This window comes from Oratosquilla oratoria, chromosome 6, assembly GCF_046742065.1.
Source record: "Oratosquilla oratoria isolate Oo_2021 chromosome 6, ASM4674206v1, whole genome shotgun sequence".
Taxonomy (NCBI): domain Eukaryota; kingdom Metazoa; phylum Arthropoda; class Malacostraca; order Stomatopoda; family Squillidae; genus Oratosquilla; species Oratosquilla oratoria.
The window spans coordinates 18286183-18303348 of NC_134782.1; the positions used below are offsets into that span (position 1 = coordinate 18286183).

General features: G+C 38.4%; 1 protein-coding gene across 1 annotated transcript in view; it reads right to left on the bottom strand.

Moving 5' to 3' along the window:
* Positions 1 to 1289: 1289 nt before the first annotated feature.
* Positions 1290 to 17166, bottom strand: part of LOC143026331 (uncharacterized) — a 15927-nt gene continuing 50 nt past the window's right edge. The window contains exons 1-2 of the mRNA XM_076186539.1: positions 16535 to 17166; positions 1290 to 9140 (exon numbers count right to left, since the gene is read on the bottom strand). The exon at positions 16535 to 17166 is cut by the window's right edge and continues 50 nt beyond it. Of these exons, the coding sequence (XP_076042654.1) occupies positions 2508 to 9041 (6534 nt within the window). The 5' untranslated portion in view covers positions 9042 to 9140; positions 16535 to 17166 and the 3' untranslated portion in view covers positions 1290 to 2507. The remainder of the gene's footprint in view (positions 9141 to 16534) is intronic.

The window sequence follows — 17166 nt, forward strand, 5'->3', positions numbered from 1 at the left end:
AAAAAAAGATTGTTGCTTTGCTTTATTAATTTTCAAATATGTGAAAGTGGAATCAAATATGCAAGGATCTAAAAGTCGTCGTCATTCAGTGTTACCAACTAGGGTAAGTACAATAGCATAATTTACAAGGTATGAGCTATTGACAATAATTTTTATGATATATATCTATAGCTGTCGTTAACCAAAACAAAACCCTTGAATATATGAAATATATGTATTGTGGGTGTTTTTGGGTTATATTGATATTGGCGTCAGAATAAAAAATAAAAGTACATATTTGATAAACTGGACACGTAAAGGATATTGCTTACTTATCTATATAGATGTTATGTGTCGGTTTACGGTGGTAAAGTATTTAGTTGTATAAATTTTTGGGTATTTTTTTTAGAAGTGCACACCTACGCGATATAGCATTAGAAAAATAAATCTCAAATTTGTAAATTACCATATATCAACGCAATATACGTTTTTCTTGGCGGAAATCAATAACAAAAAACTTAGGTAAAGCTATACACAAACGAACAAAGTCGCTTCGACTCTTTTAGACGCCATTTTTGTTTTGATAGATTCGGAGGTCGAAGAGGACGACTACGACCCTGTTGACCTCTAGAATTACAGATACTGCATTACTAAATCCAGGTTAGGTTAGAATAGACGAGTTTATCAGAATTTATTTCTTCGACCTCCGCATCTACTAAAACAAAAATGGTGTCTCAACCAGTCGAAGTGGCTACGTTTGTTTGTGTATCGCTTTTAGCAAGTTTTCCTGTTATTGATTTCCACTAAGAAAAATGTATATTACGTTGATGTATTATAATTTGCAAAATAAATATTTAATTTCCTATTACTGTATCGCGTAGATGTGCTTTCTAAACTTTTACCGATAATGATAATCATAATATTTTGTATTTTGGTTATCAGTGTGTATATACTACCAGGTTTCAGGTAATGAAACTATTTCATCTTTTCAAAATATTCAATCAGTGAATATCAAATGAGAAATTTTAACCGTATAGTTATTTTTTTTTCTCAAAGGGATTGGGATTGTTAGTATTCTCTGAATTCTACCATCTCTGTATTGGGGCCTGTATGTAGTTCTTTCATTGTAACGTCTTGTTTATTACAAAAGGATCATATCTTGTTTGGATATTTTGTAATGAACTTTGAGAATCATAGTACACTAAATTACAACCATTGCCCAATTGGATTTGAAGACCGATTTGATGAGATCAAACTTGCATTTAGCGTTCTTTGTAGTTTCCATTGTAGGTGTAAATAATCAACTACAATCAAATTTGCTATGTTTTACTTTTAGAGTATCATGCATATATTAGTAATCTCCATACAAAGGTTAGAAAATATTTTTTATAGAAATCCAATCCCAATAAGATTTATGATATGGATGTGATCACCAGAGGCGTATTTGTTTATTATGTGTAATAATGATAGGCAGGTCCTATAGTAGACGCAACGAGAACTGGCCGCTAAGGCGGGGTTAGGGAATTTCCCGGTGTTGCCACATCTCCACAGATAACACGGCCCGCACGGCTCGCCCACCCACCCGCCCGCTCTCTCTCTCTCTCTCTCTCTCTCTCTCTCTCTCTCTCTCTCTCTCTCTCTCTATATATATATATATATATATATATATATATATATATATATATATATATATATATATATATATATATATATAATGTATTTATCCATGGCGAGAACGTGCGTGTGGATGCAATGCTTTCTGAATGCAGTGTGGGGGCGTGGCCAGAGAAGGGATGGAGTGGCAACGTCGCTCTCTCCCGCACATATGCCATGTCCACGACTCGAGGAAACGAAAGCTTTGTATAGAAAACAATTGCTTTCATTTTTACCTCAGTGGTGGTGTATGACAAAAAATTATAATACAATTATATGTGGCAACATTATAAAATTATAAAATAGAATTTAAAATAGAATAGAATTATAAAATAATTATATGTGGCAACACAGGGGGAATCCCCGTGCTCCGCCCTAACGGCCAGTTTTCGATGCACCGAGTATAGTATGCTTTAAAATGGCGATTACCGACTAAACGGTCCGAGTAGACTCCATGTGGGGATGGAACCTGTATTTAATGTACAACGTTTAGCTTGCTGATTTTTTAAAGTACAAGCTTCAACAAGCTTGTACATTTTACATTGTATTTTACGTTGTACATTTAATAAAGGTTCCATCTTTGGTGTTTACTCTGACCAAGGTCTGTTATGTTGAATTTGAGTCACAGTGGTTGTGTAACATGCCCTTGCTGGTAGGTATCTGTTATCCCTGAGAACTCATTCTCAGAACAATCTTGAACTAATTAGTGAATTCAAGAAACATGGAAAAAGTTATCCTCTCTTAGGTTTGGATAGATTGGTTATGCTCTAAGATCAAAATAAAGGAGGAACAGAAGTTAACGATAGGCGATCACGTACGAAATAATTATAAGATAACGCACGTCATTTGCGCGTGATGGTCAACAAGGTAAACAATCAACGTCGACGTCGTCTGCGCATTTTCTTGGCGCCACTGGCTTCATTTGTGGCTCGCGAGGCGTCCCGTTCATCTGTTCCAGAAGTCTGTTGCAAATGCTGAGGAGCTTCCGCTACTACAGGAGAAGAGGCAACAGCAGCACCACCCATGTCTGAGGTGGTCATTCTGCTCCTGTTTAGAGAAGAGAAATGATGGTCGACGTTCTCATGTGTGTTTGCATTGGGCGATGATCGTCGGTTACGATTGCTGTCCAGATAGGTTGAGTCTCCCTGGGAAGTATGTGCTGTGCCTTGCAACCCTTTGGATTGTTCCAAGAAAAGTGTAGGTGGATGCGTCGTAGACGTAGCAAGTTTCCGGCTCTGGATCGATGGTTTAAGAACACTTCTTGGGTATGTAGGCGTATGCATCTGATCCTGCCCCACATTTGGAGGGGTACTGGAACGGATTTGGAGATTGTCCGTGAATATGTTTCTTGGTGCATGGACTGAAGGCTGTGGGAGTTGTGATGGCATGCTGGAAGACATGGTGAGAGGGATGTATTGCCGTGGTGTGGGATTGTGGTCAGAAGAAATTTCTAGACTTCGCGAAAGATCAGACCCCAACGTCTCGCTCTTTACCGATTCTTCGTTTATTTCTCGGATGTAGGTCTTCATAGAAGAGGACCTCTTGAGTTCATAGCCCCGGGGTTTCCTTTTGATCATAGGACTTCCCTGACGATGTTTGATGGACTTATCAGTTTCCTTGCACAGTCCCGCCGCTGTTGTGTGCGAGCTTTTTTCCAGGAGACCACTCGCTTCCTTTTTCTGGCTTTCGCGTGGTTCAGGGAAGGGACTAGGGGTTCCTTCAGTATGATGTGCAGTTTGTTTGGCAGATCTTGGCTTTCCTTTTACTGAAGCTGTGGAGTCTTTGTCATCGTCCAGAGATGAGAACGAAACAAGTTCGCGTGGGTCACTCTTGCGACGGCTCTTGCTTTTCTTTGTATTCCTTTGGAAACGTTTTTTAGTTTGCTGGTCCAGGTCGGCAGACTTCTCCGGATTGTGAGCGAAAGTGAAAGCCTCGACGGGAGACGACATTTGTCCTTGGAATTCCTTGATGTCTTGCATGACTTTAGAATCACTTGCTGTTGAGCCATCTGCCCTTGAGGAGTCTGCAGAAGTGGATTGTTTCGCTGGAAACTCACCCTTGAGGGCGAAGTTTCCATCGGTTGAATCTAAGACGATCTGAGATTCCCCGTCTGAGGATGTTGTACTTTTGGTCCGTCGCCGCTGCCGCCGTTTTTTATTCAAGAGCTTAATGTCATCTATCTTGCTGACAAGTAACGAAAACGGCTTCTCTACGTTCTGTGGAGAGGAAATACTTGAAATGGTTCTTTCTGTATTAACGATGTCCTGGGAAACTGAATTTTCCTCGTATTTTTCTTTGGGTTTCGCTGCTTCTACAGGAAGGGTTGTATCAGATAACTCCTCTTTCATACATATACTTTCAGGGTCGATCTTGTTCACCACTAATGAATCTACAATGTCTTGCTTGGCGTGCTCCTGTTCTTGGTCATCTGAAGGTTGATACTCTTTGGTATAGAGTGCAGTTGTGACGGTATATGAAGAACCCACGCCACAGATCTCATCTGATGGTGAAATGTCTTGGGATTTATTTTCTATTATATAATTGTCTTTGCCTTCCTCTGACGGCTCATCAAAGATTTTCTCCTTGTGTATTTCCTCATCTTTGGTAAGAGATTCATGTTCATGCACTTTTTGTTCGGTGTCCATAATGATTACATTGTCTTTACTTGGAGAGATACTATATTGATTTAGATTATCCCCGGAATCAAAGGACTTATAGTGTAGGTTATCTGAATCTTCTGAAGTATTGGGCACTCCCTGTGGTGGAGTTGGAGAACTATATGGATAAAAGGAAGGTGGAGTCTTAAGGTAAGAGGTATTTTCGTCATTGCTTGCATCACCTCTCTGAGTGTCGTCTAGTTGACAACATTCCATACGATTTGTTAAATCCTCTATCATAGTTTCCTCAAACTCGTCAACAATTCGATTTTCATTGTCAAGGTGAATTTCTTCTACTTCAAATTTCATAACGTTATCTTGACAAAATTGTGTAGAGTGATAACCACTCGCTATTGGATCACTCTGATCATGAATGGGAGTCGAGGTTTCCTTTTGTTCATGGGAAGGATTTTTGTCTTCATTTGTGTCAAAGTCCACAATTGAGAAGGGCATGTTTATTTTTGAAACTCTTGGCGTAGGACTTGTTGATTCGCTTATGTGTTTGTAATGGTCTTCCTGTGACGAATTTTGAGACTGGAATACTGCTTTGCTTTCGTCCGACAAGGTCAAGTCTTGTAAATCTTTTGGCAACGATAGTCGGTCACCGTAGGCACTATCAATAGTAGGCGAGGAAATTCTTTGATCGTATAGATCGAACGAGTCCCGGATTTTCAGGCCGTCAACTACCGCGTATTGCTCACTTTCCACAGAGCTTTGGCTTTGTAATAGTGGTTGCTGCTGGTCATCTACAGTAGACTGTCTTTGCAGGACAGGGTACTGTTCATCTGCTCTCAGCACCTCTCCTTCCATCAAATCGAGTTGGTTATTATCCGCGACATCCATGTTTATTACTGGGCTGTGGTCATCGTCGAAAGAATACGGCCTGTTCAGTGACCTCGGGTTTCCTGAAGAATATTTCTTGTCCAATGAAATCAAATTTTCTGTAGAATCTTTTCTGTCCCTTGACCTTGGGTTTCCAGAGGGATCTTGTTTGTTCATTGACTTTATATTTTCCGAAGAATCTTGCCTCTTCATTACTGAACTCGGATTTTCCAGTAGATCGTCACTGTTCGTTGCGAAAGATGGTATGCTGTCATCAAAACTCTCCACGTCCACGTTCGGGTATAGACCCTCTTCCGCAAATTCTTGGGTTTCCATTACTCTCTCCTGGTGATGTTTTGCCATATTTGGATCCATGATAACTATAGGCTGCGCCTCTTCTTCTGTAATGTCTGCATTTATATTTGAAATCCCTTGATTATCGGGGTTTTGGTAGTTCATTTCCGATGGATGGCTCTCTTTTACAGAATTCGATATGTTCATTTGTGGATAATGAAGGTCATCTATTGGAGTCTGCCTCTTTTCTTCTGACTGATCATCGCATTCCAGGGCCCAATCTTGTGACGTCCTATCCCCTTGAAAGCATGTTCTCAACTCATCATACTGATCACTCATAATCTGTGAATGCTGTTCATCTTCAATAGAGATTTGCTCATCGGTCACTAAGACTTCTCTATCAAACGAAGTTGGAGGACTCCCCATGGTAGGGTGTTTCTTCTGATTTTCAGGTGAGTCTTTTGTATCCTGCGCTGATTTTTCTAGATCTTCTATCGAATTTTTTCGTTCCATTTCGGAGAACTGTTGATAATTTTGCAAATCCTGACTTTCTACCTGCGGAGTCTGCTGTTCCTCCATCGAGGTCTGTCGCATTGGTCTAGGAGACTCTTGATATGCTGTGGTGTCCTGTCTTTCCATCGTCGAACTCTGCTCTATTTCCACTGTTCTCTGTCCCTTTGTTTCAGGAAGTTGCTGATTCCTTTCCCAGGTCTGTTTTTCTGTTTCCAAGTCACGTTTCTCTTTCGATTTCTGTCTGCTCATCTCAAAGAACATCTGATCTTCCGTGGAAGTCCGCCTCTCTGTCACCGAGGTCCGCCGATTTTCCATTGAATTTCTTCTCTTCATTGGAGGAGCTTCTTGTTCTTCTGAGTGGTGTTCTTCTATCCTGTAGATCTGCTGGCTTTCCAGTGAGTTTCTTTTCCTCGCTGTACGACACTGTTGATATACTTCCGAACGTTCTTCGGCCACCGAATTCTGAAGATCATCGACCACACCACGCCTCGTTTCGGAAATCTGTTGGTATTTTTCTAGGTGTTGCTCTTCCTTTATCGTTGTGTACTGTTGACGTTCTTCTGAAGGCTGCTCTTCTTCCTTAGAAGTTTGATAATAATCTGTCGAATTCCTTTTTACCGATGTAAGGAACTGCTGATTTTCTAAATCATCGTGTCCTGTTAGCGTTTCCTGCTGGTTATCTATGGAGTCTCTTCTCTTTACCGTAGAAGACTGTTGATCTTCCCCGCCATCATGTTCTTCTGTCACTGAGCTAGGCTGAGCCTCAGTCGGACTGCATACTTCCATTGTGGAGATCATCTCTTGTTTTCTAGACTCTGCTGTGTCTAAAGTTGAGTCATTGTTATTTTCTGTTGAGCTCTGGCCGTTCGAAAGAAATGATTGCTGATCGCTCTCATACATCCCTTTGTTTAGAATTGGATACTTTCCAACCACACTAGAACTCAATGCACAAGGCGTCGGATTCTGCCGGTATGCCGCGAACACCTGTTCATCCAAAATTGCGCAACACTGCACCAGCTTTCTTCTTTGCCTCTTAGCTTCCCAGTGTCGTATACCAACGTAAGTTTCCGATTCCAAATCAAAGCACTGTTTATCTTCATCCGAATTTTGCTTTTCGGCCACTGTGGAGCGCTGACCCTGCTCCGACCTATGACGATTTTTTTCCAAATGATATTCATGAGATGAAGGTTCCCATTCTTCTTTGTGGAGTTGGTTGCTTTCTTTTGTTTTTTCGTTGTTCTCTGTATAACATTTCACAATTTCTGGTGGGTCATACTTATCCTCAGGCGAATGCTGGGGATCTGTACATGTTTGTGCATCTTCCATTAGGCCGTGCTGATAACTTGTTGAGTATTGCAGCCCAGATTCTAGGTCTGGACTTGTCATTTCCCATGTCCTGTCATCAAGCCCATTAGTGCTAAACTCTTCCTCCACGTCAACTTCCTTTGGTATTTCATCCTCTTCATTCAATGTTCTGTTCTGCTCATCCTCCTCTTCCATTTGAGTTCGAACTTCGTCATCTGTGTCGTCCAGGTCAAATATTACGATGTCAGTTGTGTCGTCTGTTTCATCCTGTCTGTCGACGTTTTCATCCACATCTTCATCCATCCTATCGAGCCAGTCTTCAGGTTGAATTCTATCGTTGCTGTCAGAATCTGTGTTTTTAGGTTGGTAATCACTATCACTCAGTTCACTGTCCGAAAGAAAGAATTTAACAGACTCCGTAGTATTGACTTCCATTGATATAGTCCTGGAAACACATTTGTCCGGCGAAGATTCGTCTAGGAAGTCAGAATCGCGTCTAGGTGCGGCTGTGAAACGGACCTCCTCTTTGCATATGGAGACTGACTCCTCATTGTCTGCAGTCTTTAAAAAGACATCAGGTTTATCGGTTGCATCTAATTTCTCGAAATTGTAACAACCTTCGAATGTTTTTAGGTGTTCTGACTCGTCTACCAGTTCTGTACTTTCTTCGTGAATATATTCATCCAGTGTGATTTCAGTAGGTGCCATGAAAGAAGTGTTTTGTTCATCATTGTCTATGGATGTATTTTTCTGGTCGCTATGTATTGTATTTTCATCTTCATCTAGAACGGGAGGTTTTGGCGAAGAGCTGTCGACATAGACCTCTTGAGCCTCATTCTCTTCGGGTTCTGACCTTTCTTCTTCTTCAGCAGAAGGTACAAGCAGTTCAGCATCTTCACTTACATTGCCTAGACCATCAATAACTACTGTAGTGGAATTCAGGTATAACATGAACGCCTCTTCCTCATGACCCTTTTCCTGTAGGTCACTGATGCCTGTCGAATCTTGGCTCTCCTGCACTTGCCCTTGGTTTGCCTCGTCATATGTTTCCTTCTGACATTCCTCAATTGTTTCCAGTCTCCCACGGTCGTCGTTCTCCTCTATCCCTTCTTCACTTTGTATTTCGTCTTGAATTTGAATCTGAATTTCTTCCCTGATGTCCTCCTCTATGTCTGGTGAACACGGAGAAAGGGTCACCGTTCTGTCCGTGACGCTGTCATTATCTTCTTTGTCGTCTTCACCAATGATCTTTGCTGGTTCGGCGGAGAAGTGCACTATTTTCGTGTTCGAATTTTGATTCTGGTAGGTGTTCTGGAATTCATCTTCTTGATAAGGAAAATGTTCGTTTGGGAGATCATCACACACAGATTTGGAGACTTCCGCTTCACTGGAAGTTTCATTGTCCTTGACCTCGTCTTCATGGTCGTGTTGCTCTAGTGTATGAGTACTGTCATCTTCACCTTGTGTGTGCTCGTCCTTCCCGTTGACACCCATCACCTCATTGTCAACATCTGTTTTCACTTGAACGATTATTGCCCCATTGACCGCGACATCATGGAACTCAATCTCGAGCGAACCATTTTGCTTTTTCACCTTGGACGCCTTTTTGCTCTCTGTTAGAGCAGTCACGCCCATCCTCTCCAGCACATCCACCTCTACGCCCTCGACCCCCTCGGCCCTGGCCTGATCGCGGCTCGTCTTTGCGTCCCTCGTCTTGGCACGGTCTTGCTTGAAGCGTTGCCTGCTGGGGGCATGGCATCCCAGAGGTTCTACGCCCACCACACGCCTCAGTTTCCGCCATCTCGCCTTTCCGCCCATGTCTCCACGCCCACTTCGTCCTTCAGCTCCCCCTCCGATTGGTAGTTGACCTGGGTGTTGATGTTATTGCTGCTGTGGCAAATCCGTCCAACCATGAACCTTGAAGGAAAAAGAATACCATGAATTAAGGACATGCAGGAACTTTTGTAACAAAATGAACATGTAGGGTGCAGACATTGTGCTACTTGGTGCATAGTAACCTTAGATACTTTAAACAGGTGTGGTTTTTGTTACAAACCTGAAAAAATTGTAATTTTGGGGATGACGGCTAGAAATACAGCAGACAATTATCAACATTGACAAAGCTTTATCGGCTAAGAAATTAATGCACACGTATATTTCTGGTCTTCGATTTGAACTGGAATTTCCTGTCTCAAGCTGAATCATCTGAGGTTTTGAGTTACTATTTATAAATAAAAAAAGTACATTATTTGTCTAGTCAGTTATGAAAAGTTTTCGGAATTTTTTGCCTAATCTTATTTTCAGTATGTTTCCAACATCCACCAATAACACTGATTAATAAAGAATTTGTCCCAAGGAAAACAATAGTTGTATCATATGTGTTTTTGCATGCAGAATAATAAAAAAAAAGTCAAATTTTTCCCATCACATTTTTTGTGTTCCACGGTATGTTACGTTACGTGGGATAAAGTTCAATCAAGCGGTTAGCAACACTGCGTGAGATTGTTATACGTTTGGCAGTACTGTGTTTGAAGTGTTGGTGTAGTGCGTATTTGTGTGGTAATAATTTTATGATACTGCACAGTAGCGTGTCCGCCATTCACCTTCACAATGCTAAGAAACTGTATAAAGCACCCAGACAATTTTTGCTTTATTTGCGGTGTATTGACATTCAAGTCACAAAGGCGGTGTTTCACGCTATTGATTAAGAAATGTTATGAACATTATTTTGGCTGTAAAGTGGGGCCCCTCATGTGTGTTGGTAACCTGTGTCAGGCTTCTCACTGCATGGGCGAAAGGTTCACGCCAAATGCCTTTTGCCATTCCGTTTGGAGTGAACCAAAAGATCATACTTGAGATTGGTACTTCTGCATTACAAATATAAAAAGTAAGACATCAACATCCAAGCATATTGTAAAATATCGTGATTTATTATCTACTATGAGACCAGTACTTAAGTTAAGATTTTTCTGTATCTGAACATCCAAAGCAAATGGAACTAAGTGATGATAAATCAATTAAAGAAGTTATAGAAAAAGAAACAGAAGCCATGCAGTTTCAGCCAATCTGTTCTTCAAGTGAACCACATTTATTGAGTCAGATCTGAATGATCTTACGCGGGATATAAACTTGTCAAAAAAGCAATCTGAACTTCTTGGTTCCACGTTAAAGGGCTGGAATCATCTCCAGAAAGAATTCAAAGTTTGTTTTTATTGAAAGCGACATTGTGATTTTGAACAGTTTTTCTCACTTGAGGATGTTTTCCAATGATGTATAATCTGTTATGGAGGAACTTAACCATGAATATGACAGGAATGAGTGGCGTTTGTTTATCGATCACGAGTCCAACACGTGATCCGAGACCGTAGTTTATCACACACACACACACACACACACACACACACACACACACACACACACACACACACACACACACACACACACACACACACACACACATCACAAGTTTCGATCATGTCTGTCTGTCTGTGTGTCTGTCTTTCTGTCTGTCTGTCTGTCTGTCTCTCTTGCTTCGTGTGTAAACTGTACCCTCGAATGAAGCAGCCTTGGATGACAAAAATCAGCCGGAGTTAGCCAGAATAAAATCCACAATGTGTGACGCCAGAAGGAAGGCGCAACGCTTACCCCATCCACCCCCAAAGCAGCGAGTAGAAAACAACAACAACAACAATAGATAAAGAAATAAGAATAAAGACCAAAAGTTACAGGCAGAACAGAATTTCATCCCACTTCCTTGCTAAGCCAGATTCTGATGTCACTCAACTGAATAAGATCCCCTGGAGGCAGATAATTATAATAGAGGCAATTGTACAGTGCAGAACAAGAGTTAAATGTGGTGGATTGAAGAAAATATTGTGTGTGTGTGTGTGTGTGTGAGTGTGTGTGTGTGTGTGAGTGTGTGTGTGTGTGTGTGTGTGTGTGTGTCCATTTACCTGATTGTAATGTAAATTTGTTTTGATTCAACTTTCTTGTGGTTCCAATAATGCATGTATCTGTACAGAAATATGTATATGTATGTATATATATATATATATATATATGATATATATATATATATATATATATATGTATATGTACATATGTATATATATATATGTATATATACATTATATATATATATATATATAATATATATATGTATATATATATGTATATATATATATACATGTGAATACACACACACACACACACACACACACACACACACACACACACACACACACACACACACACACACACATATATATATATATATATATACATATATATATATATATATATATATATATATATATATACCAAGTCTTTTTTATCTAGTTCATTAATCTAATTATCTATTTGTTGATTTTACGTGACCTCTCCAGGAAAACTGCGCCAACCTCGCCTGACCCCTTTCGTGCTGGGTGGCCCTTCTCCTTGCACTCATTACTGCCGCCAGGCGATTTCATTTGGGTCTGTGACCCCCCTCTCCCGGCCCCCCTTCCCTCTGGTAGAAATGCACTTTGCCATCAATAAGTAACCAAAGCTTCTGCCCTCGAGGACAAAATCCCACCGAAAGGGTGAAGTGGAGTCGTAGAGGTGGTCAAGGAGAGGTAGAATGGAGAAGAGCCTTAATAGAAGAATTATGTGACTGCGGTCCGTGGGGGCGTCAGTCAAGTTCCTAAACTATCGGTTGAGTAAAGTACGTTGTAGGGAAAGGGTCAGGGAGCCTATCGTCACAACGCCTCTCTTGTCATCGCTGATCACAAAGGATCCGTTCCGCCTGGGGGGGAGGTAAAAACAATTCGGGGGTAATGGATGGCTGACAAAAAAATTGAAAATAAAATAAAATAAAATAAAATCAAGAAAACATTACGGTACCCGGCATTAGGATTAAGGTTAACTTAGTACGTATAATTGTAAAACTAAAAAAAAAAAAAAGGTTGGGAACCACTGGCCTAAGGGCTCAACCACACCAAGCTTACGACCGGTTTCCGACCACCTTCGACCGAAAATCAAGCGATCGGTCGGCGACACAAAACTTATGCAAGGAACTGAAATGGAAAAAGTTAATGTGTTTGATGAAATGAAAATCTATGTACAGGGGACTATTCAGTGTGTGTTGTAATATATCTATCGATCAATCTATCTATTTATCTTATTACCGACTACCAGGACCACAGTGGAAATAAGTCTTTTGACTTTCTGTGCCATCCTCGGATGTACTGTGTATAATATTGTGTATAATATTGAGTCTTGTATGTATTGTACTTATTGTATGTATGATTGTATCCGAATAAAATTCAATTCAATTCAATTCAAGTCCAAAGACTACCTGCAACTGATCGGCGACCCTCTGGTGGTCGGAAACAGGTCGCAAGCTTGGTATGACGTTCCTTAGGTTACGTCGTGTCTAATCTTAGCACAAGATGTTCTAGTAGATGCACAATCGAACTGTTTAAACTTATTCTATTTTCAACTTATTTTAATCGGATTTTGATTCACATCATTTTATTTTGATCTTGTTTTTACCTTTTTTTTTTTACTTTGTCTTGTTTCTGTAACTTGTTTTGTTAACTTCTTTTCAGTCGACCTTATGAATCGAAAGGTTTCTTATCGGCATCCTGTAACTCGCTGAATAATGTGGAATTAAAGTAAGAAATGGAAGTCAGACTTCTTTTTTCTTTGCTCAATTCTGCCCTTTCCCATCTATTAATATGAATAAAAAATAAAGAAAATAATAATGATACCAACAATAATAATGATATTAATAATAATGATAATAGCAACAGTAATAATATTGATAATAATAATAATATTAATAAAAACAATAATAATAATAATGATGATGTGATGATGATGATATAAATAAATATATATATATATATGTATATATATATATATATATATATATATATATATATGTGTGTGTGTGTGTATGTATATATATATATATATGTAAATATGTATATATATATGTATATATATGTGTATATATATATATATATATGTATATATACATATATATACATACATATATGTATATATATATGTATATATGTATATATATATATACATGTATATATATATATATATATATATATATATATATATATATATATATATATACATATATATATATATGTATGTCTGTCGGAGAATGTGGTAGGATGGACAGAAAATCTATATATTTCGACCACTATCTGTGGTCCTCTTCAGCAGAATGACACATAGTGTGGAGTATGAGAGTATATATAGCTAAGAGGGACGCATTAGGGGACAGGGAAAAGAGGGGCTCATGTTATATGTCTTTGATGAGGTCGGGGCGAAGGTTGAATTATGGTGAGGTCAAAAGCAGCTTGACTTAACCTCACCATCAGTCAACCTTCGCCCCGACCTCATCAAGGACATATAACCTGAGTCCCCCTTTTCCCTGTCCCCAAATGTACCCCTCTTAGCTATATATATTCTCATACTCCACACTATGTATCATTCTGCTGAAGAGGACCACAGATAGTGGTCGAAATATACAGATTTTCTGTCCATCTTAACTCATTCTCCAACAGCGAGTCAATAAGTCTCATTTTACAAATGTGCTACTACATTAAACCTGTACATATATATATATATATATATATATATATATATATATATATATATATATATATGTATATATATATATACATATATATATGTATATATAAGTATATATATGTAAATATATGTATATATATGTGTATATATATGTATATATATGTATATATATGTATATTGTATATACGTGTATATATGTATATATGTATATATATATATATATATATATATATATATATATATATATATATGTATGTATATATATATATGTATATATATATATACACATAAATATATACGTACATATCAATCAATCAATCAATCAAATCAGCAATCCTGAGTCCACTGCTGAACAAAGGCCTCCTTTACAGCATTCCATGATTCACACGACCGCGCCATCCTCTGCCACGTCACTCCTGCAAACTTCTCAATCTCGTCTCTCCACCTCCTGTCTAGTCTCCCTCTTCCACTCTTCCTATCTCGCGGCGTCCACTTAGTAACACACTTTCTCCATCGCTCGTCAGTCGTTCGCACAAACTTACCTGCCCAATTCCACTCTCTCTCTTTCCACACATACACAGTCGCAGGACCCACTGCTAACTGACACGTCCCTGATGGCGAACAGGGAAATTCCCCATAGATATATGGGGTACCGTCATAATGACGACGTGGACCATTGGGCACCATATATGTATATATATATTATATATATATATATATATATATATATATATATATATATATATATATATATATATATATATATATATATATATGGCTTCACCGTATATAATGAATAAAGTGACACCAGAGAAATATCTCACCAGAAACTAGTTGGCAGGGAGGTGAAATTACTGCCAAAAGCCCTTCACACACACACACACACACACACACACACACACACACACACACACACACACACACACACACACACACACACACACACACACACACATACACGCACACACACACACACACACACACACACACACACACACACACACACACACACACACACACACACACACACACACACACACACACACATATATATAAATATATATATATATATATATATATAAAAATATATATACATATATATATATGGCACTTTCTTCGGCCCTTCTGTTTTCTTGTGTTTTTTTTCATGTTATGAGTGTGTTAACATAACTCACCTCTAGATGTTTTAGTATCTTTACATATATCATATGTGTACTTCCATTGATTCGTAATCCAAAAACATCACTTATATACTGTGACCGTAGTTCACTCCAGTTTATATCACTCTCGCAATATTTTGTGTTGGTATTTCTTCACACAGCAGAAGCTAATTCTATCCATGTATATGTATATATTTATATGTATATGTATATATATATATATACTGTATATATGTATATGTATGTATATATATATGTATATATATGTATACTGTATATATGTATATATGTATATATATATATGTATATGTATATATATATATATATGTATATATATGTATATATATATATATATATATATATATATATATATGTTCACTATAAACCCACTATCGGAGAAATAATAACGGAAGTACAGGGAAACTGTATATTTCGACTACTATCTGTAGTCCTCTTCTGCTGAAGAGGACTACAGATAGTAGTCGAAATATAGTTTCCCTGTACTTCCGTTATTATTTCTCCGATAGTGGGTTTATAGTGAACATTTACAAATGTGTTATAGCATACCAATTTCCAATATAGTAATATATATATATATATATATATATATATATATATATATATATAATTGATGATTGATTTGGTTATCTTTGCGAACTACCCCTCACAGAGGAGGCAATGACGGTACTTCCTGATTGAAAAAGAGATTTTAGTATAGTCTGTTGAAGTCTACAGCAGTTAAGGTATTGAATATCTTGTAGGAAGTTCTCTTAATATGTCCAATGAAAGTTCGATGGTTAATAGTCAAAATATTTTTTAAGGAACATAATGAGCTTTGGAGGAACTTAAAACTACCGCCTCCTACTAGGCCCAACGATGGTGGTCCTGAGATACGGACATCAGATAGAGTCATCTCCCTCCAGTCATTTTCTTTTCAGCTCCTGTCAACACGACCTTCACCTCCATCTGGAAGTGCAACCCCAGAGACTGGTATTCGGTTTCAGGATCGGACCCAGTATTTCACTTTCGATTTATTCATCTATTTTATATCTTTTGTTAATTATTTATTTCATTTTTATATTAAGTTGACCAGTGTTCGCTCCCCTCCCGTGAGGACCCAAGAACCGTTACCGACAACTGTGGGGTTGCGGGTTTATGGTCAGTGAAACTTTCGAAGCATCAATTGCGTCCTCTCCTTTTGTCTCCTCTCTTCTTTGCTTATTTTGTTCTCTTTCGTCATTTTTCTGTTTCCCTCGTTCCACCATTCATTTTTGCCTCTCCCTTTGTTAGCACCTTCCTCTCCATTCTCCTCCTTCCCCCCCTCTTGTTTATTTTTCAATCTTCATTTTCTTTTACTTCCTTCTTTGAATTATATAATTTCTTGTTAATTTTTCTCCTTTTATTCTTATTAAATGTCCCAACGACCTCAAGAAGGTATGATGTGTGTGTGTATATATATATATATATATATATATATATATATGTGTGTGTATGTGTGTTGTATTGTATGTGTAGGAGCTCACTTTGACACACTGGTATTATTGACGAGGACCTTACCTGTTCAACAGCAGTCGGAAACGTTGCTTGATCAACAGAAATTAATCCAGGTTCTCATAGAAAATGGGTCACGTTGATCACAGTTTACTGTGTTGATCACAGCCTCCCTCATCGCATGATTGATCACTGGGGCATGATTGGTAATGTTGATTTCTTATAAGAATGTCTTGGTTACACAGTTAACTATATTTCTCTAAATCCTGATTATTATAGATATTCTGGCTATAGAGAATGGAGTTATGTACTAATAGTGGGCCACCTTCAATCCTTGTAAATAATTTCTATCTCAACCCAAAACTTAGTTTTTGTATAATTTTTTTCATAAATCAGAATTCTTAATCTCTTCCCATTCCTCCTTGTGTTTTTAGTCGATAAATTCCAATGGTTTCTTCTTGTGTGATTTTTTTTATTCTCTCCTTATTTTATGTCTACCTATGATATCTGAAGAGGTCCAGCATTCCTAAATCCTTTTCTTTCCTCAACGTCTAGAAATCACAGTCGGATTTTTCTATTCTCCTTTTCCTTTTGCCAGGATTCTTTCAGACAGACGCAGTCACCTTACATATGTATCTATATTGCTCTGACTGCCGGTAAAGAAGAACTTGACAATATGAAAAAAAAATAAATAAACA